The following is a 19,625-nucleotide window of genomic DNA, read 5'->3' as shown; positions in this document are numbered from 1 at the left end:
TTACACAGCCCAAGAGTTTTCCTCTGCCTAGCAGGTGCTGCAAACAAAAAACCACATCACTGTCAGTGCTGCAAAGCCAGGGCAGCCGATGGGCATTTTTTTTTAAGCCAGGTGTGGCTCTTTCTATGGTGGCAATACCGTCTTTGAACACCCTGAAAAATGTGACAGAAATGCCAAACTGGGCAGGCACCAGGCAGAGGATGGGCAGGGAGGAAGCCGGGGGGTGGGTGCTCTGTGGAGAGGGACCTGAGGGCAAGGTAAAGGGCAGTACACTCTGCCCTATGGTATAGAAACAGCCATTGCGTGCTTTGCTTCCATGGCTGCTGGTTGGTGATGTCTGGGCACCCTATACTATTAGGTGTGTTAGGGTAAACTGGGTGAGTATGGGATAGGGCCAGTGCTCTGTTCTTCCTCAGGGCGAGCAGGAGCTGGATCCAGAAGGAACACTCTCTGGCCAGTTCTCACTGTCAACTCTCAGCCTTATCATGCTCTTATCTGAAAATCGGTTAGTTTTTTGCCCTGTCTTCTTCTACTGAGAAGCTGTTTGAGACCGTTACTCCTCTCACAGCGAGAGCCCTTCTCCTGATTTCATATCCAACCTGTGCCCACCTGCTCTAGTACAAGCACTGTCTTTAAAAGTGAAAGATTCTTCTCCCTTCGTGCTTTTTCTCCCTCTCTGCCCACCTTAAACCTCAAATGTATTTACAGAGAGGAATCGGATCCCTTCTCACTGTTCATTTTGCCAAGCTCAGCAAAACACGCTCTCTTATCTCCTCCTTTCTGTTCCTCTGATTATCCAGATGGCACTTCTCTGTACCTATTCCAGCACAAATTCAGGTTTGCTGAACACCGGTAACCTTAACGATGCCCTAAAATCTCAGCGGAATTTTACCCAGTACCTTGTATATATTTACTCATTGTTCTTGGAATTACATGGCTTGCTACATGTAAGACAGCATTTACCTTTTCAATAACTATATCAGGCATGTGGCTCCTCCTCCTCTGTTGTTCATAGCAGATTAATTTTCATTTACAGCAGAAATTTTATCAATCTCTCAGTGCATGTCCCTGCATTTTATGCTGTTACACTTCATCCTATGTCTGTTATTAGGGCATAACAATCATATAATTCTTCCTGTAGGATTTCCTCTGTATTGAAAATGCCTTCCAACTTTGTCGTTAGCAAATCTCATTACCCCACTCATCATTTTTTACGCCAAGCTAACTAATGCAATTGTTCAGTAAGACCAATTCCTCCAGTCCCATAATTTTGCTATCAGCCTCATCAGCAGTTTTCACCCCCAATACTAGATTCTTTTGGCATTTTATAGTGTTTATGTTAATCCTTGTCTTCTTGAGCTTCATTAATAATTTTCCAGGTAATACCAAATCAAATGCTTTACCAAAGTCCAGGTTGATAAGATTTGTTAGTTTTCCTTTGTCCGCAAATGCAATTATCTTATCAAAGAAAGATACTGGGTTAGCCTACATATAACATGCCTATCTTGTATTTTAACCCATTTTCTGCTTCCCTCCGTGTCTTTTGTTACTCATGGCTAACATTTGCTCTAAAAAGCCTATAGATTTTGTGCTTAGAAGCCTATAGATTTCAGTGATGGAGATGATTATTTAGTCTTCAGAAGTGAAGGGTAAAGAGCTCTCGAGTTTTGTGGCTGCGTTGCATGCGGTAAATTCCCTACCCATGCCCTTTAGCCCATTAACTGTGCTGCCTCTGCTCTCTGGGTTTACATTTTCTTCCTTATGGAAACTGAAGCAACACATTCCTTCAGCTTTTAGGTATCGACCCTGCTGTTATTGTTGGTGACGCTTTCCTTTGTTTTCTTTGTAATCATGGAGCTAAAATCCTTTTGGTCTTGTTTTCCTTCCCTGTGCAGATCTGATTTGATTTTGAGCTATACCTTTAATTTTGGATGTTTGAAGGATAGTTTTCTCTGCATATCACTCCCTTCTCCTTTTTTCACTAGGCTTTCTGCATATTCCTAAGATGCCCTGCACTGTCTGCATCACAGTTCACATCCTATGCAGGCATATGGAGCTACAAATAAAATTCTGCTGTATTTTGTCTGATCTCTTTGGAGAGAAGTAAGATTCAGGGAGCCTTTTCTGTCTTGTGACTACTTGGGAGCAAAGGAGAACATGAATTTTGCACTCCCTGGGTTGGTGACCAGACAGGATCGCTCCTCGGCATCCCTAGGAATGCAGGCTTCAGAGTTTAGGGAAAGAGAAGCTGAAAATCAAGCTTTTTTTTTTTATTGAACCTTGTGGGCTGATGTCAGCAGGACTCAATGGCAAGTGAATTTTCTCTCATCTATGAAGCCACGGGTTGAGTTAAGGCTGGAGTAGGTCTGGAATTTAGAACAAGGGTTTCCAAGTTCAGCTTGGGCGTGCAAAAGGAGCCTGTCTGGTGTGAGTGTCCACAGAAACCTTCCCTTGGCCAAGGTCTGCTGGCCATTAATAACCTCCCACTTCAACTCTACTCAGACTTATTGTATGCTTAATTACTTTTAATTATAGGTAGTAAATAATAACCATTTCTACTGAGGTAGCATGTAATATCTCAAAGCAGTTCTTCCAGGATGTTAAGTACAAATAAATAGTGTCAGTTTATGTCCATAAGAGCTGACAGTCCAAATTACAGCTTTACAGCTTCCACATGGACTTCTTGCAGTCTGCTTTTACTGACTCATGGGATCTAGAAAACAAATCAACAGTGAAGTTTTTACTCCACTCATTTTATTTAGTTGAGTTCTCTACTGCAGGTTCTGATCGGACTATACAGGAAGAATTTTCTTTTTCATACTTAGTTCTCCAGAAAGGTACTTAGCAGAAAATGAGACTGGATTTTAGCCCGATAGAAATCTATGTAATTCCAAGTAACTTAAAGAATTCAAGCAGAACAGGCTGAGAGGTCAATTGTAAACCATCTGTGCTCTTTAGGGCTTTCTGTAATCCAATGGAAAAGGTTTTCAGGAGAAGCAACAGAACCATAGCAGAACTGAAAAATGCATTTACTGGAAGAAAAAAAGCACTGGTAACTTGGAGTTAATTTTCTATAAAATGTATGTAAAACCCCAGGCAACAGACCCACAAAGACTTTCCAGAATCCAAATATACCTACTCTGTAGGCAGCATAGGCTGTAATGAGAAGGAAGGATGTCATTTCGAAATTATGAAGTGGATGAGGAATTGGTTAGAGTGTGCAGATACAAGTAGGAGATCTGGTAATGGGAATAGCTCAGCATCAGTATCCCAGAAGCAGAGCTTATATAGAAACATAACAGTCAAATTATGAAGGACAGGTTTGCCTACAAAAATTACCAAGTGCTTTGGCTTGATTTCCAAACTGATCTTGTTATCATGATACACCTGGAAATGGCATTTGACTGAGATAACAAGCAGCTAAACATGGTAATGGAGATGTAGAGCAGATGGAGAGATACTCATGTTGCCATAGAAACCGTGCAGGAAAAGCGTGTGGGAGCAAAGCACTGCACAGGAAAGCTTCTAGGAGAAGAGGCTAGTGACTGAAGAGCTGAATTCACTCAGCAGCTATTAAGGTTAGTTGAGACATTAATAAAAACCCATTAGCTTTCCAGAAAATTGAGAATTATGGAGGAAAGGAGTCCTAACAGTGAGCTGCAGAACAGCTGAAGGCAGCAATGCCATGTTGTGCCATAGGGTAGGGCAGAAAAAGTCTTTAGAGACAGACAAAAAAACTGGGAAGCTCCTCAATCACAACCACAGCACATGCTCCCCTTGTGTGTGCTGAGCACACACCAGACCCAGGCTGGTGGTAAGGGGATGTGCTCTCCTTAGCCTCCTCCCCTTGCAGCAAGTCCGTATGGGCTCGGGAGGCGACCCAGCCCTGCTCACTTCCCCCATCTGGAGAACCTGTTGGGTGGTCCCACAGTGCTGCAGGGCTGACTCCTCAGTGATGGCCTCACATGTGGCTATGTTTATTGAAGAGGGTGTCGGGCCCTAAGCAGACAAACATGTGGGTTTTAATTCCTCACACAAAGGGCTTGAGTAGGGGGCTATCCAAAGGAAATTTCTGTTTCACTCTCTGTTGGAGTGAGTAACACAGCGGAAAAGATCCCCTTGAGCTCAGAGAGCAGAGCCAGCTGGGGACTGCTGAGGCAAGGCAGTAGGCGAGACCTTCCATGGTGCAGAAACACCAGACAGAGGTGATGGGCTCCAGCCATCAACCTTTGTGCCAGAACAGCTTGCACTCTGCTGCTGTGGGTGGTGAGGCAACACCCTGAGCTCTCTGCCTGCTCATGAGTTGGAGAGAAAAGGGCAGGGAGGTGTCCCTGCATGACTTGAGCAAGCAGAAGGTTGGCACTTGGGGAAGACTCAGGACGCACATCCAGCTGTCAGCAGCAGCCCCAGCAGACTGCTGGATTAAAACCATGCCTGCTTCCAGAAACTCTGCTGCTGCGTGCAAGTGCAGGCAAAGGGAATGAGCCGAAGTGCGTGTGACCATAGAAATGTCTCAGACTTGGGTCATAACACAGTTATCTCCTGCTGCTGCTGGTGACCCACCTCTCAGGGACAGGATTTAGTCTGTGTGGAGACTTGGAAGTCCCTGCCAAGACTGGATGTAAGTGCTTTGCCCGTTCCCAGGTGATGGGGCTGGGTGGTGGGCAGAACTGTAGGCCGTCAAGGTCTAAAGGATAAAAGGCACCGTGAGCATGTTGGCTGCTATATGCTGGTGTGGAGAAGGATGGGGCTGCTGTGGACTCCAATCTTGTGCAATGACTGCAGAGCAGCATCACTCCTGGTACTTTTGCAGCCCTTGGTTGCATGACAAGGATGACAGCTGCAGGCTGTGGCAAGCCCCTCTCCACACAGAAGCAGTAAAGAAAAATAGCTGTATGCAGGCAGAAACTCCAAAGAAGCTGCTCCAGAGGCAGATGCAAGGTCCTTCAGTCCTGTTTTTCACTGAGCTCCCAGGGCACAGTTCTTTTCTCCGAGGGTGCCTCATAGAGAGGAAGCTACTGGGATTACACTCCCGGCTTCCAGCCAGACTGAGCCTTTGCTGCTGCCTCAATTTACATTTCCACGTCTGGGTCGTGTTGGGGTGACATAATGCTGGAGCCCGGAGCATGACTCAGTGCAAAGTCACACTGATTGCAACTGGAAATAGTGCCAAATGTGAGGGTGAAGGATGTGAATGGGCTGTGAACGGGGAGGGAAACTTTGTAGGCAATGTGAGCTGCTGCTGTCTGTGAGTCTGGTGCTTTCAGCTAGACCTGCAACACAGCGGAATACGATGCATAGGGATTGAAGAGAAGAGCAAGGAAATTAAGAGATAACTGGCAGTGACTGAAAAGCCCAAATGAAAAGATTTTGAGTCATTAAGTCTACAGAAGGAATGATGAATAGCCATTAAAAGCAAGCACCAGAGATCCTGCATGTCAAACAGAGCAGTGCTTCATATGCATGTCAAGTTATAGCAAAGCCACAGACCCAGTGACTTGGTGGTATCTGTAAAGCTCCAAAATCAAGGCGTTCTGTCAAATGATGGCTACAGTGTAAAATACCCTGGAGGCTGAAATAATCTGTAGTACATTTACCTGACCTGACTGGCCATTTGTTCCAACGGTCAGGAGAATGCAGTTGCGTGCTCAGTAGGAGAAAGGCTGTTCTTTTAACCAAATTTCCTTTCTTGTTCTTGTGTCACAGTATCTAGAGTTTTAGTAGGCAGGTATCTTTAATTCTAATAAGCACAGGAAGTCCTTTCATGTTTATTATCTAGAGAAGCTTGGAAAACATTAAATGTTTCCCAGACTATTAATAAACTCAAGTATCAGTTGCCTTGAGAAAGAATCTACCTCTAAGAACCATTGATTATACAATTAACAAGTGCAGATGTGAAGCACTACTAGAAATGTTATTTTTCTGGCCATTTTCTCATTAGCCAGCAGCTTTCCTAGTTCAGCAATGATTATGAAAAATGGCACCCCTCGTACTATAAAGGCAGGCTGCAATTCTCTCTTTCCCTTCCCAGGATCGATGCCATTCCTTCACATGCCTGTAGAGGATGTGGTTTCCTTAGCAGACAGGAGCAGTAATTCCTTATCTTCTGTGGACCAGCTACTAGAGGAGGGCACAGGTTTAAAACTGTGTTAAACTTGGTCTCATCCAAAGATACTTTTTAGGAGTCAGTTAGACAGTTTCATTTTTTTCCTCACTTAAAAAGCAGGTGAGGAAAAATAGTTTTGTGGCAGAAAACTTGCATTATCATTTCTATTTAAAAAAACCCCTTTTTTTTAAACTCACAAGTGATGAAAAATATGCTGGATTTTAGAGATTTACTCTTTGAATATGGATAGATATCGCTGCTCTGAACAAATGATACTGACCTGCTATCAGTAGAGAGATGCTAAGCATGTATAGCCAGTCTATAAGCTTTGGAAAAAATCAACAAGAGTGGTACATGGTTTTGATCAGGTCCTGGACAGTTTCCTAAAATTAACAGAATGATAAATTATGACAAGTCTGGCAAATTTGCTTTAACATGAGTTATAATGACATACGATCCACTTCAGCTTGCAGCCATAATCAGGCCTACAAAGATTCAACTTGACAAATGTTGATAAATGTATGTTATCCTATTCGCGCTTTCCCCATCCAGATCCGCAGCTCTTCCTCATTTCTTCCTCCAGACCTAGAAATCACAGCAAGTGGCAAGGCTCAGGCAGGCTGCAGAGACCTCAACACTTTCCCTCTGCTGCACTTGCAAGGGCCAGGATGGAATTTTGGTCATTTTGAGCCACTAAATTATAACCGGGGAAGGAGACTGAGAGCAGTGAACCTGAACACAAGTTTTAATTAGTAGCAACCATAAACTAAAGATAAAAGGCAGCTCGAACTGTAAATCCTTAGCAAATGTGGTTACCTTTCTATGCTATTAAGCATTATGTCAATGCCATCTTACGACAGCCTCTGGTACTGCGAGTGCAACATCTTTTTAAGAGAAAAGAGCAAAAGCATGGGAGGGAGGAAATCTGAGTTTACCGCCCTGTGCTCAGGGTTCAGATGGTGAGGGGCTGCAGAAACATGCACTAACAATCGCTGGCCTGTCTTGGGTGTTGGAGAAGTTCTAGGTGGAGGAACATCCTACCAACCACCTGCAATGGTTATGAAAGGTCCAGCACGGGTGAAGCTATGTCTCTGTTGGGACCAGTTGTCCTCAAGCAGGGCGGAAATAAAACACAAAGTGGAATTCTTGCCTGAGTTGCTTTTGCTTCAAATTTTCCCAGGAAAATTTCAGTGAGAACTTTTAGTGCTGTTGGCATGCATTACCACACCCTGCAATTATATTTTATTTTCAATTAAAATGTCAAGTGATCGGCAGAGGAGGAACCAACATGTTTGGAGGGCGAGGGTACTGCAGTTCCGACCAAAATTTTCTTGCATGGACAATGTGACTCTGCTGATTTGTTCACTTGTGGAGAAAAATGCAGCTGAAAGAGCCTTTTTTTTTTTTTTTTTTTTTTTTCCCCTGCAGTGAAAAGCCTGCTTCTAAAAAGGGAGAAGTGGGGGATTTTATGACTGTGCAGTGGTCATATATTGCGTCTCTGCAAGACAGATTATAGGTGTAGGTGCAATAGGCAGACCTTGCCTGGGGTCTGTTAGCTGAGATGATGTGTGTGCACTTGGCAAGGAAGGCTGGGTATGTGCTAATTTAGAGCCAGACTAAAGCTTAAAAGTATATTTTTAAGACATGATGCTGATAACGTGCTATCCTCATTTGATGCTCAAAGACAAAGACATTTCGAATGTCAGTGGGAAAGAGAGAGCATGCTGGTAGGAGATGGGAAAGCCAGGGCAGCTTTCATGGGGTACGAAGCTGCTACCAGGGGGCATGCTTTAGCTAAATAAACTATTTGTCTGAAATATGGTCTCCTTTCCATTTTTGCTTCTATGTAGGTTCTCATATAGGGAATTTTTAGCACCTTTTGAATAACGGTTGTTTATTATAGGTGTAGAATAAAAGAGCTGGAGAGTGGAAGAGAGGGTTTGGGTAAGACAAGATGTGGAGCAGAACCACGACCTCGCTAAGCACAGCCATGTCTGATTCTGCCCTCCTCTTTTTCATATGCGTCTGCCTCCGATTTTAAGAAACAATGTAGCCGCAGCCAATTAACTTTTGGTTGCCCGAAAGCCATGCCTGGCCTGAAATGTTACACACAACCAAACCGACCTCTTCCAGTTAGCTCCGCTGTCATTCTGCGAACGAAAAAAACCTGCTTAGCTATTGTCCATATGCAGTAATTGGAGGAAAAAATAGGAGGAAAAATGTATTTCCTCTCGAGGCCAGGGCACGCCATGGCTTTGTTTAGTGAACGAACTGCTGAATTTGGCCCTGTTTTACGGGTCACTGTGACAGCACCCAGCAAGAGCCCAGCCAAGGGTTTTCACGTCCCTGCTCGTTAACAACCTGCTTACAACACAGCTTGGATCCCTTACTCTTCTTATTCCTCTCTTTTTTTTTTTTTTTTTTTTTTTTTTTTTGAGAACGCTTGTAGCCCGGAGTTTAAAATTATTTTAAAGGTTCGCTGTTGCTTTAAGCGCGGCGGTGGCGGAGAGCGGCCCGCCGTGGGCACTGCTGCCCGCACTAAAGATGGCGGCGGCGCTGACCCGGAAGGGGCGGCTGGGCCGGGCCGCGGGGTGAAGGAGTGGGAGGGCGGGTTTCCCCCGCTCGCCGCGGCCGTGCGGGTGAGCCGAGACGAGCTGAGCGGGGCGTGGGGGTGCCGGCGACCGCGGCCATCGCAGTCCGCATGGGGCAGGCGCGGCTGGCCCCCGGCGCGGCCTGAGCGGGGCCGGCGGGCCGCTGGGGCGGGCTCACTCCCCGGCGGGCGGCCCGCCCTGGGCCGGGGGTGCCCCTGAGGGGGGCGGGGAGCCGCGGCGCCATGCAGTGCGCGGACCCCGCGGCGGCCATGAAGGGGCCGGAGGGCGAGGGCAAGCCGGAGCAGCCTCCGCCGGCGGGACAGAGCGGCGGCAAGAGCAGCGGCGGCCGCGGCGCCAAGGGCTGGCAGTACAGGTGGGCGCGGCGGGCCGGGCCGGGGGCGGCGGGGCGGCGTGAGGTGAGGTGAGGGGCGGCGGGTCCGGGAGGCGCCGGTGCTGCGGAGCCCGTGGCCCCTGGCAGGGCTGCCCGCGCCCTGTCTGCCCCGAGCGCGGGCCATCGCCGCGGCTGCCCCGGCTTCAGGCGCCCTCGGCAGGCGGACCCGCCGCGGGCCACCGGGAGTGGCCGCTGGCTCCTCCGCGGGCCGGAGCCGGCCGCTCGCTCTCCCCTTCCAGCGCCCGTTCGGCGCGGCGGGCGGCACACGGGCTGCCTGTCGGTCGGCCCCGGGTTTCGCGTGCCTGGGTTGGAGCACAAAGCCCCGCGTCCGGGCTGCAGGTGCTGCTGGAGCCTCGGCTCCGGCCTTCCCGTTCTGTTTTTTCCCTCGCAGAACGTGGAGACCGATTTAAAGTTGCTCAAGGCACTCAAGGCACCGCTTTCCAGCCTTTCCAAAAAGCTAAACTTTGTGCCGAATTTTAGCTCGGTGTGTCTTCTTGAAGAACTTAATGACTGTCTTTTGTTGTTGTTGTTGTTATCGATGCTTTCTGTTTGTTGCTTATAGTGAAACTCAGATATGCACGGAGTTTCTGTCTTATGTGACGTTCTAAGAACGGCTGAGCTAGCATAAATTGGGGTGATTACTCCGGAACAGCAAATACAGCAGAAGAGAGCGGAGAAGGCAGGAGAAGCTGAGTGCACGGTCTTAGTGTGAAATGGATTCAAACTAAAACGCTTCCTTTGAATGACCTGCCTGTGCATTGGAGGGTTTTGGTGGATTTCATGTACTTTTTTCTGATGTGCTTTCTGGTTGAAAGAGTTTCCATTCGCAGGCTGATAGCGGGCTCTCTAAGGCATCACTTGAGAGACTTCCGAATATGTGCTTTTAGGTCTCTCGTCCTTGACTGGAGTTCTGCCATGTTGCTGTTGAAAATACTGCTGTTATGTGAAGTTTGCACACTTCTCCTTCAAACGGAGACTCTCCAAAGCCGTCATCTGCCATCCCAGATGGACTGGCTTTCTGTTTCCTGCGTGCGGAGAAAGCAAAACCAGAGCGTGGTACATCTGTGCGGGATGGAGGACCATCAGATGGCTCAGACAGACGAGCACCCAGGCCCAGGCTGTGCAGGCGCTGAGTGCTGGAAGATTTTAATAGGGAGCGAACAGCTCGATCATCGCTGAGAATCTGGGTCATGAGTAATTTACCTTTCTGGTGACTAGTACCAGAAAGAGAAGTGGTGATTTCAGGGCCAATATTTCAAGCTGTTAAATAGGGAGAGCTTCTTGTCAGATTCAGCTGTTGGTTGTCTTATCTGCTGTTTTCAGTTGCTTCTAAACTTTTTTTTTTAAACTCTGGATTCAGTATAACTGAATTTTCTAATTAAAGCTGCTGTTACTGTGACCAAGCACTTACTGTCCACACGTGAAACACAGGAGTTAGTTCATGCGATCAAAATGGAAGTATTTAATATTTTTATGGGGAATCGGAGGCAGTGGGAAGGATAAAATACCTGATTTGCCTGAACTCCTTTTTTGCTATAGTACGTTTGAGGTGGTGGTTGCAGGTCAGTGCTTTGCAGTGAAATTCCATTTTTTAAAATTATCCATCCAAGTGTTTTGTTTCTTCTCTCAGTGCTGTGGCGTGTAGGGCAAAAGTTGAACTGACTCTCTGAGTGATAGCTGGTTTGGTGGCTTAACAGCTGTAAATAGGAACTGTCCATGTTATTCCTTGCAACTCTCAATATCTGGTTTAATTTGTTGTAGTACTCTAGTGCATTTTTTTTTTTAATTCTTTCTAGATCATTGGGACAAGTTTAATGTACTACTTGTATTATTGTGGACACTTGAGGCACCTCAGTGTTAATCTCTCAATTATTTACTCGTACGTTTGTCTCTCTATCTAATTACCCACAAAATATCACCTTTCCCCCTGCTTCCCTAGGAGGTTCTCCTGGACAGGATGCTGTAGCTTAGTTTTCACTTTATGGATTGCTTCTAAATGTGTTTGGCAAAAGAAAGACCTCTCTAATAATAAATCAGTGTCTAAAATACAGGATTTAGAAACAGAATTGCTGGGAGCTTCTGGTGGAAGCTTGATCTTTAACTTTTACGGCACAGAGTGTGAGCATTGTGTGGTTACACAGCTTGGCAGAAGCAGAGTGCTGAAGTACTTGTTTGGCATGGACTGCATCTGGTGCAGAAGTATAGCTCTGTATTTGGAGAAGCATCTTCTTAAAACAGCTGTGATGTAGTTGTCAGTCAAATGGGACAAGAGGTACTTGATACTTTAATGCTCCAATGGCAGAATTAAGACTATGGAGAAAAAAAAAATCTCCAGCACTGTTGGAACCTGAAATAATGAAAACTGAATCTCTCAGAGAGGTGGAAAGTCACACATCCTTGGAGTAAAGTGCATGTCTAGAAAATAAAAAAATGAAGCAAAAAGTCTAACTTTGTATTTTTGTAGGAGAATAATACAGAGACTTTTAAATAGGTCTGATAGACCAAACATTTATCATAGTGGAGAAGAAGAGACAACCAGAGGCTGCTAGACACTCCAGATGATGTGGAGATACAGCTGAACCTCTTTGCAGACTTTGTGCTTGTAGCTGGTGTACGGTGAGTTCAGGCAGCCAGTGCAGCAGTGCCTCTTCGAAATTTGTACGGGCTTGGTTTCTTCAGAGGGCAGGAAGGTACTTTTTTTGGCTTAATAGAAGTTAAGAGTTCTTGAGAAACTGCTCTTCTAAACATCTGACAGGAAACGATCTTGTTGACTCACGAATATATGATCAGGCTCAGAGCGCGAGCAGCCCTCGGCTGCGTTTTCCTGATGGGTCGGAAATAGTGTAAATGTTAACTTGCAATTAAGTAGGTAACGAGAGCCTGAGAGACTGTGCTGCATGCTAAACTCTCTATCCCTATTTTCATTTAGAAAAACTGTTACCACGAGATGAGACTTGTGAATAACCGCCAATTATTAAAAGCTTACTTAATAAAGTAGTTTAAGATTATAATGTTTTCTAAACAGCTGCTTTATTTGCAGCAGTACTCAAGCTAGGAAGTGTAGCATTGCCCATGTGAAGAATTGCTTCCATTCAGCAATCCTGCTTTTACTCTTGATCACTTTGATTTTTGCCTTGCTCTAGGATAAATGAGCAGGGTGGTTTCAAAGCAGTGAGAGAGAGGAGACAGCTTTGGCAGGCGCTTCTGTGACGTGTGAGTCAGTCGTTCAGATAACATAAAAATTTCACAACCAGAAAGCAGGATCTGTGTCGAAGAACTAAATAGAGAGCAGGTCAGAATATGTGCCACAGAAGTAAAAGTCATTTCAGCCTGGCTCGAGGGGCTTTCAGATAGTTTTGAGAGAGATGACTTGCAATAACTGGTTCTCATTTATCTACAAAATTAAAAGTTCAAAGCAGTATGGTTGACTAGAGAAACAAGATTGTCTTTCCCAGTTGGAGACATGCTAATGTGCCACCCTCTTATGTTTTTCTTAGTGGTTCTGCTCTCAAATACATAAATCAAGTCAGCTGCTATTAAAAGGATTCCCAGCATTTCCTCCCTTTCCAGTAGAAATATGGGTAAAATGTTCATGAATTTCCAAAATGATTGCTGATTTTTAAGCTTACAAGTTATATTTCAAAACCTATTTCCTTTTCAGTTCTCTGTGTGTTTTTGTAGATAACTGCCTTTGTTCCTTATTTCTGAAATGGTTTTAGCATCTGCTCACTATGAATTTAGCCATATATATTTATAAAATGCTACAGATGTCTTTTGATCTTTTTTTTTTTTTTAAGGAAGCCAGTTAACTTTAGTTAGCTGTTCCTGAAAGTTTACTGAAGTGCTGCAGGTTATTCACAGTTGTGTTTTAGTATAGAAAAACATTTGGATGAAAGTAGCTTCTAAGAAAAGGAGTGAACTTTTAAAGATTTTTTTTCTTTTACTAGGGATGACTGGCAGGTAAGAGTGTTCTTTGTGCTGGGTGGCTCCTGCTTGTCATTAGGTTGTCACCTCAAGGAAGATTCTCTTGCAGAACTACTCCATGTGGCTTCAGGCTGGAGTAATAGATGCTCAGAATAAGCAAACTGAAGTGCAAACCAACAGCAGAGAAGGTTTTGGCATAAAGAGTAACACTGTATTTTTTTTGTTGTTATCAAATGCAAAAGGATAACAAATTTAAAGCAAGTGAAATGGTCAGTAGTCTTCTATTAAGGGCTTTGTTTGTTTTGCAGTTGACACTGTGTAAGCACTCTCCACAAATACTAAAAGAAAGGAGTAGACAATTACTGACCTTAGTTCAGTCTCCCGTGTTTGAGCAGGTCAGCGTGTGGTAACGTGACAGAGGAGCTGGGAGCTGAAACATATGAATATATTTTAGTTCTACTTTTCAAGATGATCATGAACTCTTTGTCATAAAGTGATCCCATAGGAAATGTTCTAGAAGAAATGCTTATTTCTGAGTTTGATCCCTATTAACTTGGAGGGTGACTGATAATCCTTTGCACTTCAAACACGTGGAAGCGAAATGTGTGAGACTGAGCTAGACTGTGGAAGCGTTTATGATTTTTGTTCGTGACAAAAAGGATCTAATTAGTAATAAAGGGAAGTGTCTTGAAACTGATACAATCTTCTTGAGTGGATGCTGATAAGAATCGTTTTTATTGAGGGTGATGTTGATGTCAGTCTTGGTTGCAAGAAAACGTATAGAGTTTTTCTAGTTTCTATGCTCTTCTAGTCATGTTCCAAGAATGTTTGATCTCGGGAGGATAAATTTCATCTGTTTGGCTTTTAAAGCTGAAACCAGCTGGGTAGAAACAGATACAGGAGGTAATGGCAGCACAGCGTTTGACAGCGCTTCGTGTTGCCAACCTCTCCCTTGCTGGTCCTCCCTTCTTGTCTCTGAACTTGACATATCTCATCATAGTATTAATGTAAGCATTGAATTCTTGCTTAGGCTGCAGTAGAGTGCATTAGCTGACCTAATTAACTCTGGACTCCTGAGAGCTGGCCAGAATTTAAGTTAAAATTCCTACCACTTGATGAGTAGAAGAAAAGAAACCGCCCAAACCTTCATGTAACTGTTAGTGTCATCCTAGGACAAGCCTCTCTAATGCTGGTGCACCTGGTACTTCCTTTTTATTACCCCTCTCTCTCATTCTGGATTGTCTCTCTGCATTGCTTCAAACAAAATTCTTTGGGATCCTACATGGAATTCTCATATATTCGCTGTAATCGATGAGTGTAGCGCCCTTCCTCGTTGCCCACAACTGTACTGGGAGAGAGAGGCTGTAATTCAGTGGTGTTACCTGGGAGGTCTGGTGAAGGCTGCGCCTGCGTCGACTTTCCTCTGCTTGTAGAGCCCACCCCTGTCCTTGGTTACCTGCTGCTCTAAGAACTTGCCAGCATTGTGACATCGAGGTGCTAGCCACCAGTGAGGGTGGGGGTTCTGCTGCCCCAGCTTCTGCTGGCAGCTTTTGGGTTGGCTGCCAACTGATATCAAGCTTGTGTCAAGGTGTGCCCTGATCTTCCTTGCTTCTGTTTCTGGTGGTCTGTGGAGATGCCTCACCACTGCGTTGCTTTCAGAAAGCCCTAGCTGCTTGCTTTCTGACTTTTTGCTGGCCTCTTGGGGTGTGATGAACTGGACACTGAAAAGAAGAGTTTCTCAAGTGGTCGACATGAAATTAGGATTTAATTTTGCAATTTTGTGTGTTGTATTCCTTTTTTATTACTAAAAATCAGATTAGGAAGGCTGTTGTGTTTGTTTGATAATGCTGGAGAGAAATGGTGGAAAAACCTGATGCCTAAATTTCTTTATCCTCGTTGGAGTCTTTGCTTAAAGAGTATACCGTGTTTATAACATTAATTTAGAAATGCTGCACCTCACATAATTTGCTCATTAGAATAGACAAGAAGCTCGTATTTAAAATGGTCAGGTGGTTATATCCACCTCAGGATCCATTCTGTGTTATTAAAATGCTAAGGTCATCTTTTATCAAGCTGATTTACCAGTTGCTGAAGCCCCAAGCACTTCTCAAAAGGCAGATGAGCCATTCATGTTCACACATGTATTTATGACCTGGAGGAATGGGGTTGGAGCAGATGGCAACTCAGATGTGTTGTAGATTAAGAGAAGTGAATCCCTGTGTGAGGGGTGATGAGTGGATAGAGTTGGGGAAACAGGTTTGGGTAATTTAAACAGGAGCTTCATGATGGCTCATGTTCTAGTAGGGAACTTGAACCCAATTCCTGAACTAGGCCATCAAGATCTGGGTTCCCTTCTGCAGCCCCGTGGCTCCTCGGTGAGCGGCTATCCAGAGCGCTCGCTCTCTCTTGCTTCTTGGAGCATCCCTGTGTTGAATGGGCAGGGGCGACAAATGTGGGAGTTGGTTCTGGCATGGCAGGATACTTGTGTTAATACTGGGATGTTCATTTAGAGTTCAAATTAAGCTAAACTGAAGAAGCAGAAACCTTTAAGTAGCTTATAAGTGTGCAATAATTTATGCTTTCCGTGGAATAGATTTCTGCAGGAGTTAATGGCTGTTACAAATGGCTATCCTTCACTAAGTGCAAAGGGTGTTTTTGGACTTCACCTTTTCCAATGTAATTATGTTGCAGCAAGTTAATTAAACGTTCCTACAACATTAACATCGGGCTCTGCCACACACGTTCTCTCTCCAGAGAGAAGAGGAAAAACAAACTGCATGTGGCTGACCTAATCACAGTGCTTAATGCAGAAGCAGAAAGTGCCAGTTGCAGCTGTTAGGTTCTCCTAGGTAGGTTCTTGTGCTGTACTCATTGTGCCATGAAAATGAAGGCATGTGTGCAAGGACCCCTGTGTACTTAAGGCCTTGATGTGCACTCTGATCACCTGCCAGTGCTGATGAATTCTCACAGGGGATCAGTGCCTGCTGGTGATGCTGCCAGACAGCTTTCTTTTTAGGGTGCTTGCAAAGCTCCTGCCACTTCAGATGACAATCTTACGTTTGACAACCAGCTTCGGAACAGGAATGTCAGTGTCAGGAGGAAGGCTTTTTTCTTTGGGTATGCATTTTTTTCTTTTTCCTTCCAGGTGTAAATTCCTGAGTTATCAACACAGCTGGAAATTTTTAAGATTGTGATGAATGTTTTAGCATTGACAGATCGGTTTCCTGAAGAGCCCAGTTTACTTTGGGAAGTTGGTTTCTTTCGTTGCAGTAGAGATGTAACAGAAAGCATGAGATCTGCTGGGCAAAACTGCAGGATGCTATATTAAGGAGCTGGTTTCTGACCCTGGCTCCGACTTCCTCTGTGGCAACAGTCATACTGTTTAAACTGGTTTTCCTCTGTAATCACTAACTGTGTGTTCCTCTTTTGCCTGGAGGCCTAGTTTGGAACAGTTGGCCCTGATTTTGCAAAACTTTCACAGGGTCATAGCTGCAGCTGAAATTGGCAGAAGCTGTGATTTAAATGTATGAATAAAATAAAAATTGGGCCACAACTATTTCAAAGTTAGAGAGGCTGAAAATTCATCGCGCTTCAGTTCCTTATATGTAAAATGGGATGATAATGTCCTTGTCCTTTTATTGTTCGGTACTTGACTCCTTCATAAATGTCCATGACAAGCACAAGAGAAAAAAAACATAAGGAAGGTCGTTATTCATTTGGCACTCATGTGCTAACAATACCTGATGCTCATTGCATGATGAAAAGGAGCAGTTTTGGATATTTGCTTGTCTGAGAATCACTGTCCACTTAAAGGACTGAAAAAGAAAGTAGTCCTGCTCTTTTTATATTATTGTTATAATCATAGGTGGTTAAGTTAACACATATGCTTTCTTAATTAGAGTTTAAACCTTCTAGGTACCTTATACCTCATTTTTAATGTAGGAATGTTTTTGTTTAATTTCTCTATATCCGAGAATTACAAAATAATTTGAGTTGGGAGGGACCTCTGGGAAATCTCCAGTCCAGCCTCCTGCTCAAAGAAGGGCCAGCTTCAAAGTTAGAAGAGATCGTTCAGGGCTGCTGGTTGAGTTTTGGGTGTCTCCAAGGATGGGGATGCCACAGCCTCTCTGGGCTCCTGGCCCAGGGCTTACCTCCCCTCATTGTGAAGAATTTCTCCTTGTGTCAAACAAGGAATTTTTTTTTTTTTTGCTACAGCTTGAGACCATTGCTGCATGCCCTTCTGCTGTGCATCTCTGAAAAAATCTGTCTCCATCTTCTCTATATGTAGGAGAGACAGTGGGATCCCAATTAAGTCTTCCCTCCTTCTGAAGGAGGCCAAACAGACCCAGGTCCCTCAGCCTTTTCTTGTCTGGCACGACATACCTAGCTTGCACTGATGCTTGGATTAGTCCATCCCAGGTGCAAGGCTCTGCATTGCTTTTGTTGATGTTCAAGTGGTCTTGTTCAGCCTGGTCCTCTGGAGAGTTGGGATCCCCCGGTAAAGCAGCCCACCCTGCTACATCCTGGCTGCTCCCTTATGTTTGGTCTCACCTGAGAGGTTGCAGAGAGTGTGTGCTGGTCTATCGGCCAACTTGGAGGCATTTAGTGGTATTGACCCCTGAAGTGAACCAGTTGTAACTGTTTGCTAGTTAGACTTCAAACTGTTGGCCATTGCTTCTTGAGTCTGGTGACCCATGCAGTTTTTTGCCTGTGTTATACTCCAGCCTTATGTTCTCCCTGAATATTTAGGTAACATAGTCAATTAAATGTGTACTCACTTGCTTGGAAGGTGGTAATAATAATTATCCTCGGTATGTAATCTGAAATGTCTCAAAAAGGGTTCAAAAATAATTAAAAAGCAAGAGGCTTATGTGGAGTAGCTGATCAGTGTATTTATCCTGCATTTACTAGCCTGTTTTTTATTACTGGAAGGTCCAGCATGGCAATGTGTAATTGTCAAGATAATATTTTTAAAGTCATAATCACAAATACATCTTAAAACTGGAAGGACATATCTCTGTATTTCTGATAGGATAGGAGCTACTAGAGTAGAAGCAGACCAGAATGCCTTGGGGTGGAATGTGTAGTAAGCTAAAACATGTTGGACTGTGCTTAGAGTGAGCAACGCAAAGGTTTGCTCCACTAGTTTTATCAATGGTTCTTAGCAGGGCCCACTGCTTTCTGAGGTGGTGTAGGTAGCAGACAGTCCAAAATTGCAAAGATGCTCATCCATCAGTGTGTTTGTCTTGTTTATGTTATGCCAGTACTGCTTGCTGAGTAGAGTAGATATAATTTGTCTGCTTGAGCTTTCTGAAACTAAACTTCAAGGGAAAGTTTTGGGTTTTGGTAACAATAATATGTGAAACTGTGCATTATGGTGTGCTAATGTAAACTGGTGACATAAATGGTAGCAGAGCTGCAGGCAACAATTGTTCTCCAGAGGTATAAAGTGGAGAGTTCAGACCTTTGAGATGCCTGTTTTTTGTATGCTCCAGCTCTAAAATGTTGTTGGCTAAACCCACAGTTATTTTTCCAGCAATAGCTTGAGTGGTAGTTACCATTGCAGAAAAATCTGCAAGGTTGGCTACTGCAGCTTCAGTTGTGTTGCGCTGATGCAAATCCACAAATAAATTACATGTGAGCGGAATTCTCGCTGACTTCAGGTGTTTGTGTGTGTGCAAGAGAGATTTCTGAGCTGAAACTTTGCTGCAGTTTTTTTCCAGGCAGACGTATTGTGAGAACTGAAGAGCTCTCTGTATGATAAAGTTGTTAAATAAGCTTTACACTGGTCCAGCAAGAGCAGTGTTTTGCTACTTACTAATTAAATATTATCTCTTTCCTTTTTTCTGTTGCTACTCTAAAAAAGTGTTACAATACAGTTTCATTCGTGTATAATAGACCTGTGGCATTAATGCATGAAAAAGGAGAATCGAATGCAAGTATAATTAGGATGGTTTCAAAAAAAACTGTAAGCTTGATTTATCATTCACCTTGAGAACTAGTCTTGGTAGAAACTTCAGGTGCAAACACAACTGCTGTGTTGATAGCGGGAGGCTGGGCGGTGGGAGAGCCCCTCACCCATGGGATAGGAAGCCTGGGCTGCATCGTACCAGGCTCATGGACAACTGACAGCTGGTTTCGGCTCTGCCGCACCCCTCCTTTGTGGCAAGCCCGCGCTTCTCTTCCAGTGCATGTCTGTGCTCTCAAGGGTTTTCAGGAGTGCACGTTTAGACAGGTTTTTACATTGGATGAGAACGTGTGTGACGCTAGCATGTGCGCGGCCAAGTGCTATTCTGAAGCATCCCCGGCGTCTACTGTCAGTATTTTTGTCATATTGTTGGGCCTTTTTTTCCTTGCACTTGTTGTTGGTTTCTGAAGTTCTAATTAAATAGTCAAACATGTGAGCTGAGGAGCAGGAGCTTTGCTGCCACTTTACAGCTGACTGCAGGGCACTGCTGGTGAATTGCACAGCAAGGTTAGCTTTTTCTTTCTTCCAAAAGCCGTTTGGAAAAGCAGAGCTCATTTATTGATGTAGATACTGTCAGCAACATGGAGGCTTCTGCCTTACTTTGCTGGGAGTGCTGGGGAACCCACACTTGCACTGACAAGCTGT

General features: G+C 44.5%; 1 protein-coding gene across 1 annotated transcript in view; it reads left to right on the top strand.

Annotated features, from left to right (window-relative positions):
• Nucleotides 1–8,939: 8,939 nt before the first annotated feature.
• Nucleotides 8,940–19,625, top strand: part of OSBPL11 (oxysterol binding protein like 11) — a 45,924-nt gene continuing 35,238 nt past the window's right edge. The window contains exon 1 of the mRNA XM_086615436.1: nucleotides 8,940–9,070. Within this exon, the coding sequence (XP_086471562.1) occupies nucleotides 8,940–9,070 (131 nt within the window). The remainder of the gene's footprint in view (nucleotides 9,071–19,625) is intronic.

This window comes from Tauraco erythrolophus, chromosome 8 (assembly GCF_009769465.1).
Source record: "Tauraco erythrolophus isolate bTauEry1 chromosome 8, bTauEry1.pri, whole genome shotgun sequence".
Taxonomy (NCBI): domain Eukaryota; kingdom Metazoa; phylum Chordata; class Aves; order Musophagiformes; family Musophagidae; genus Tauraco; species Tauraco erythrolophus.
This window is presented reverse-complemented; position numbering and strand designations above follow the sequence as displayed.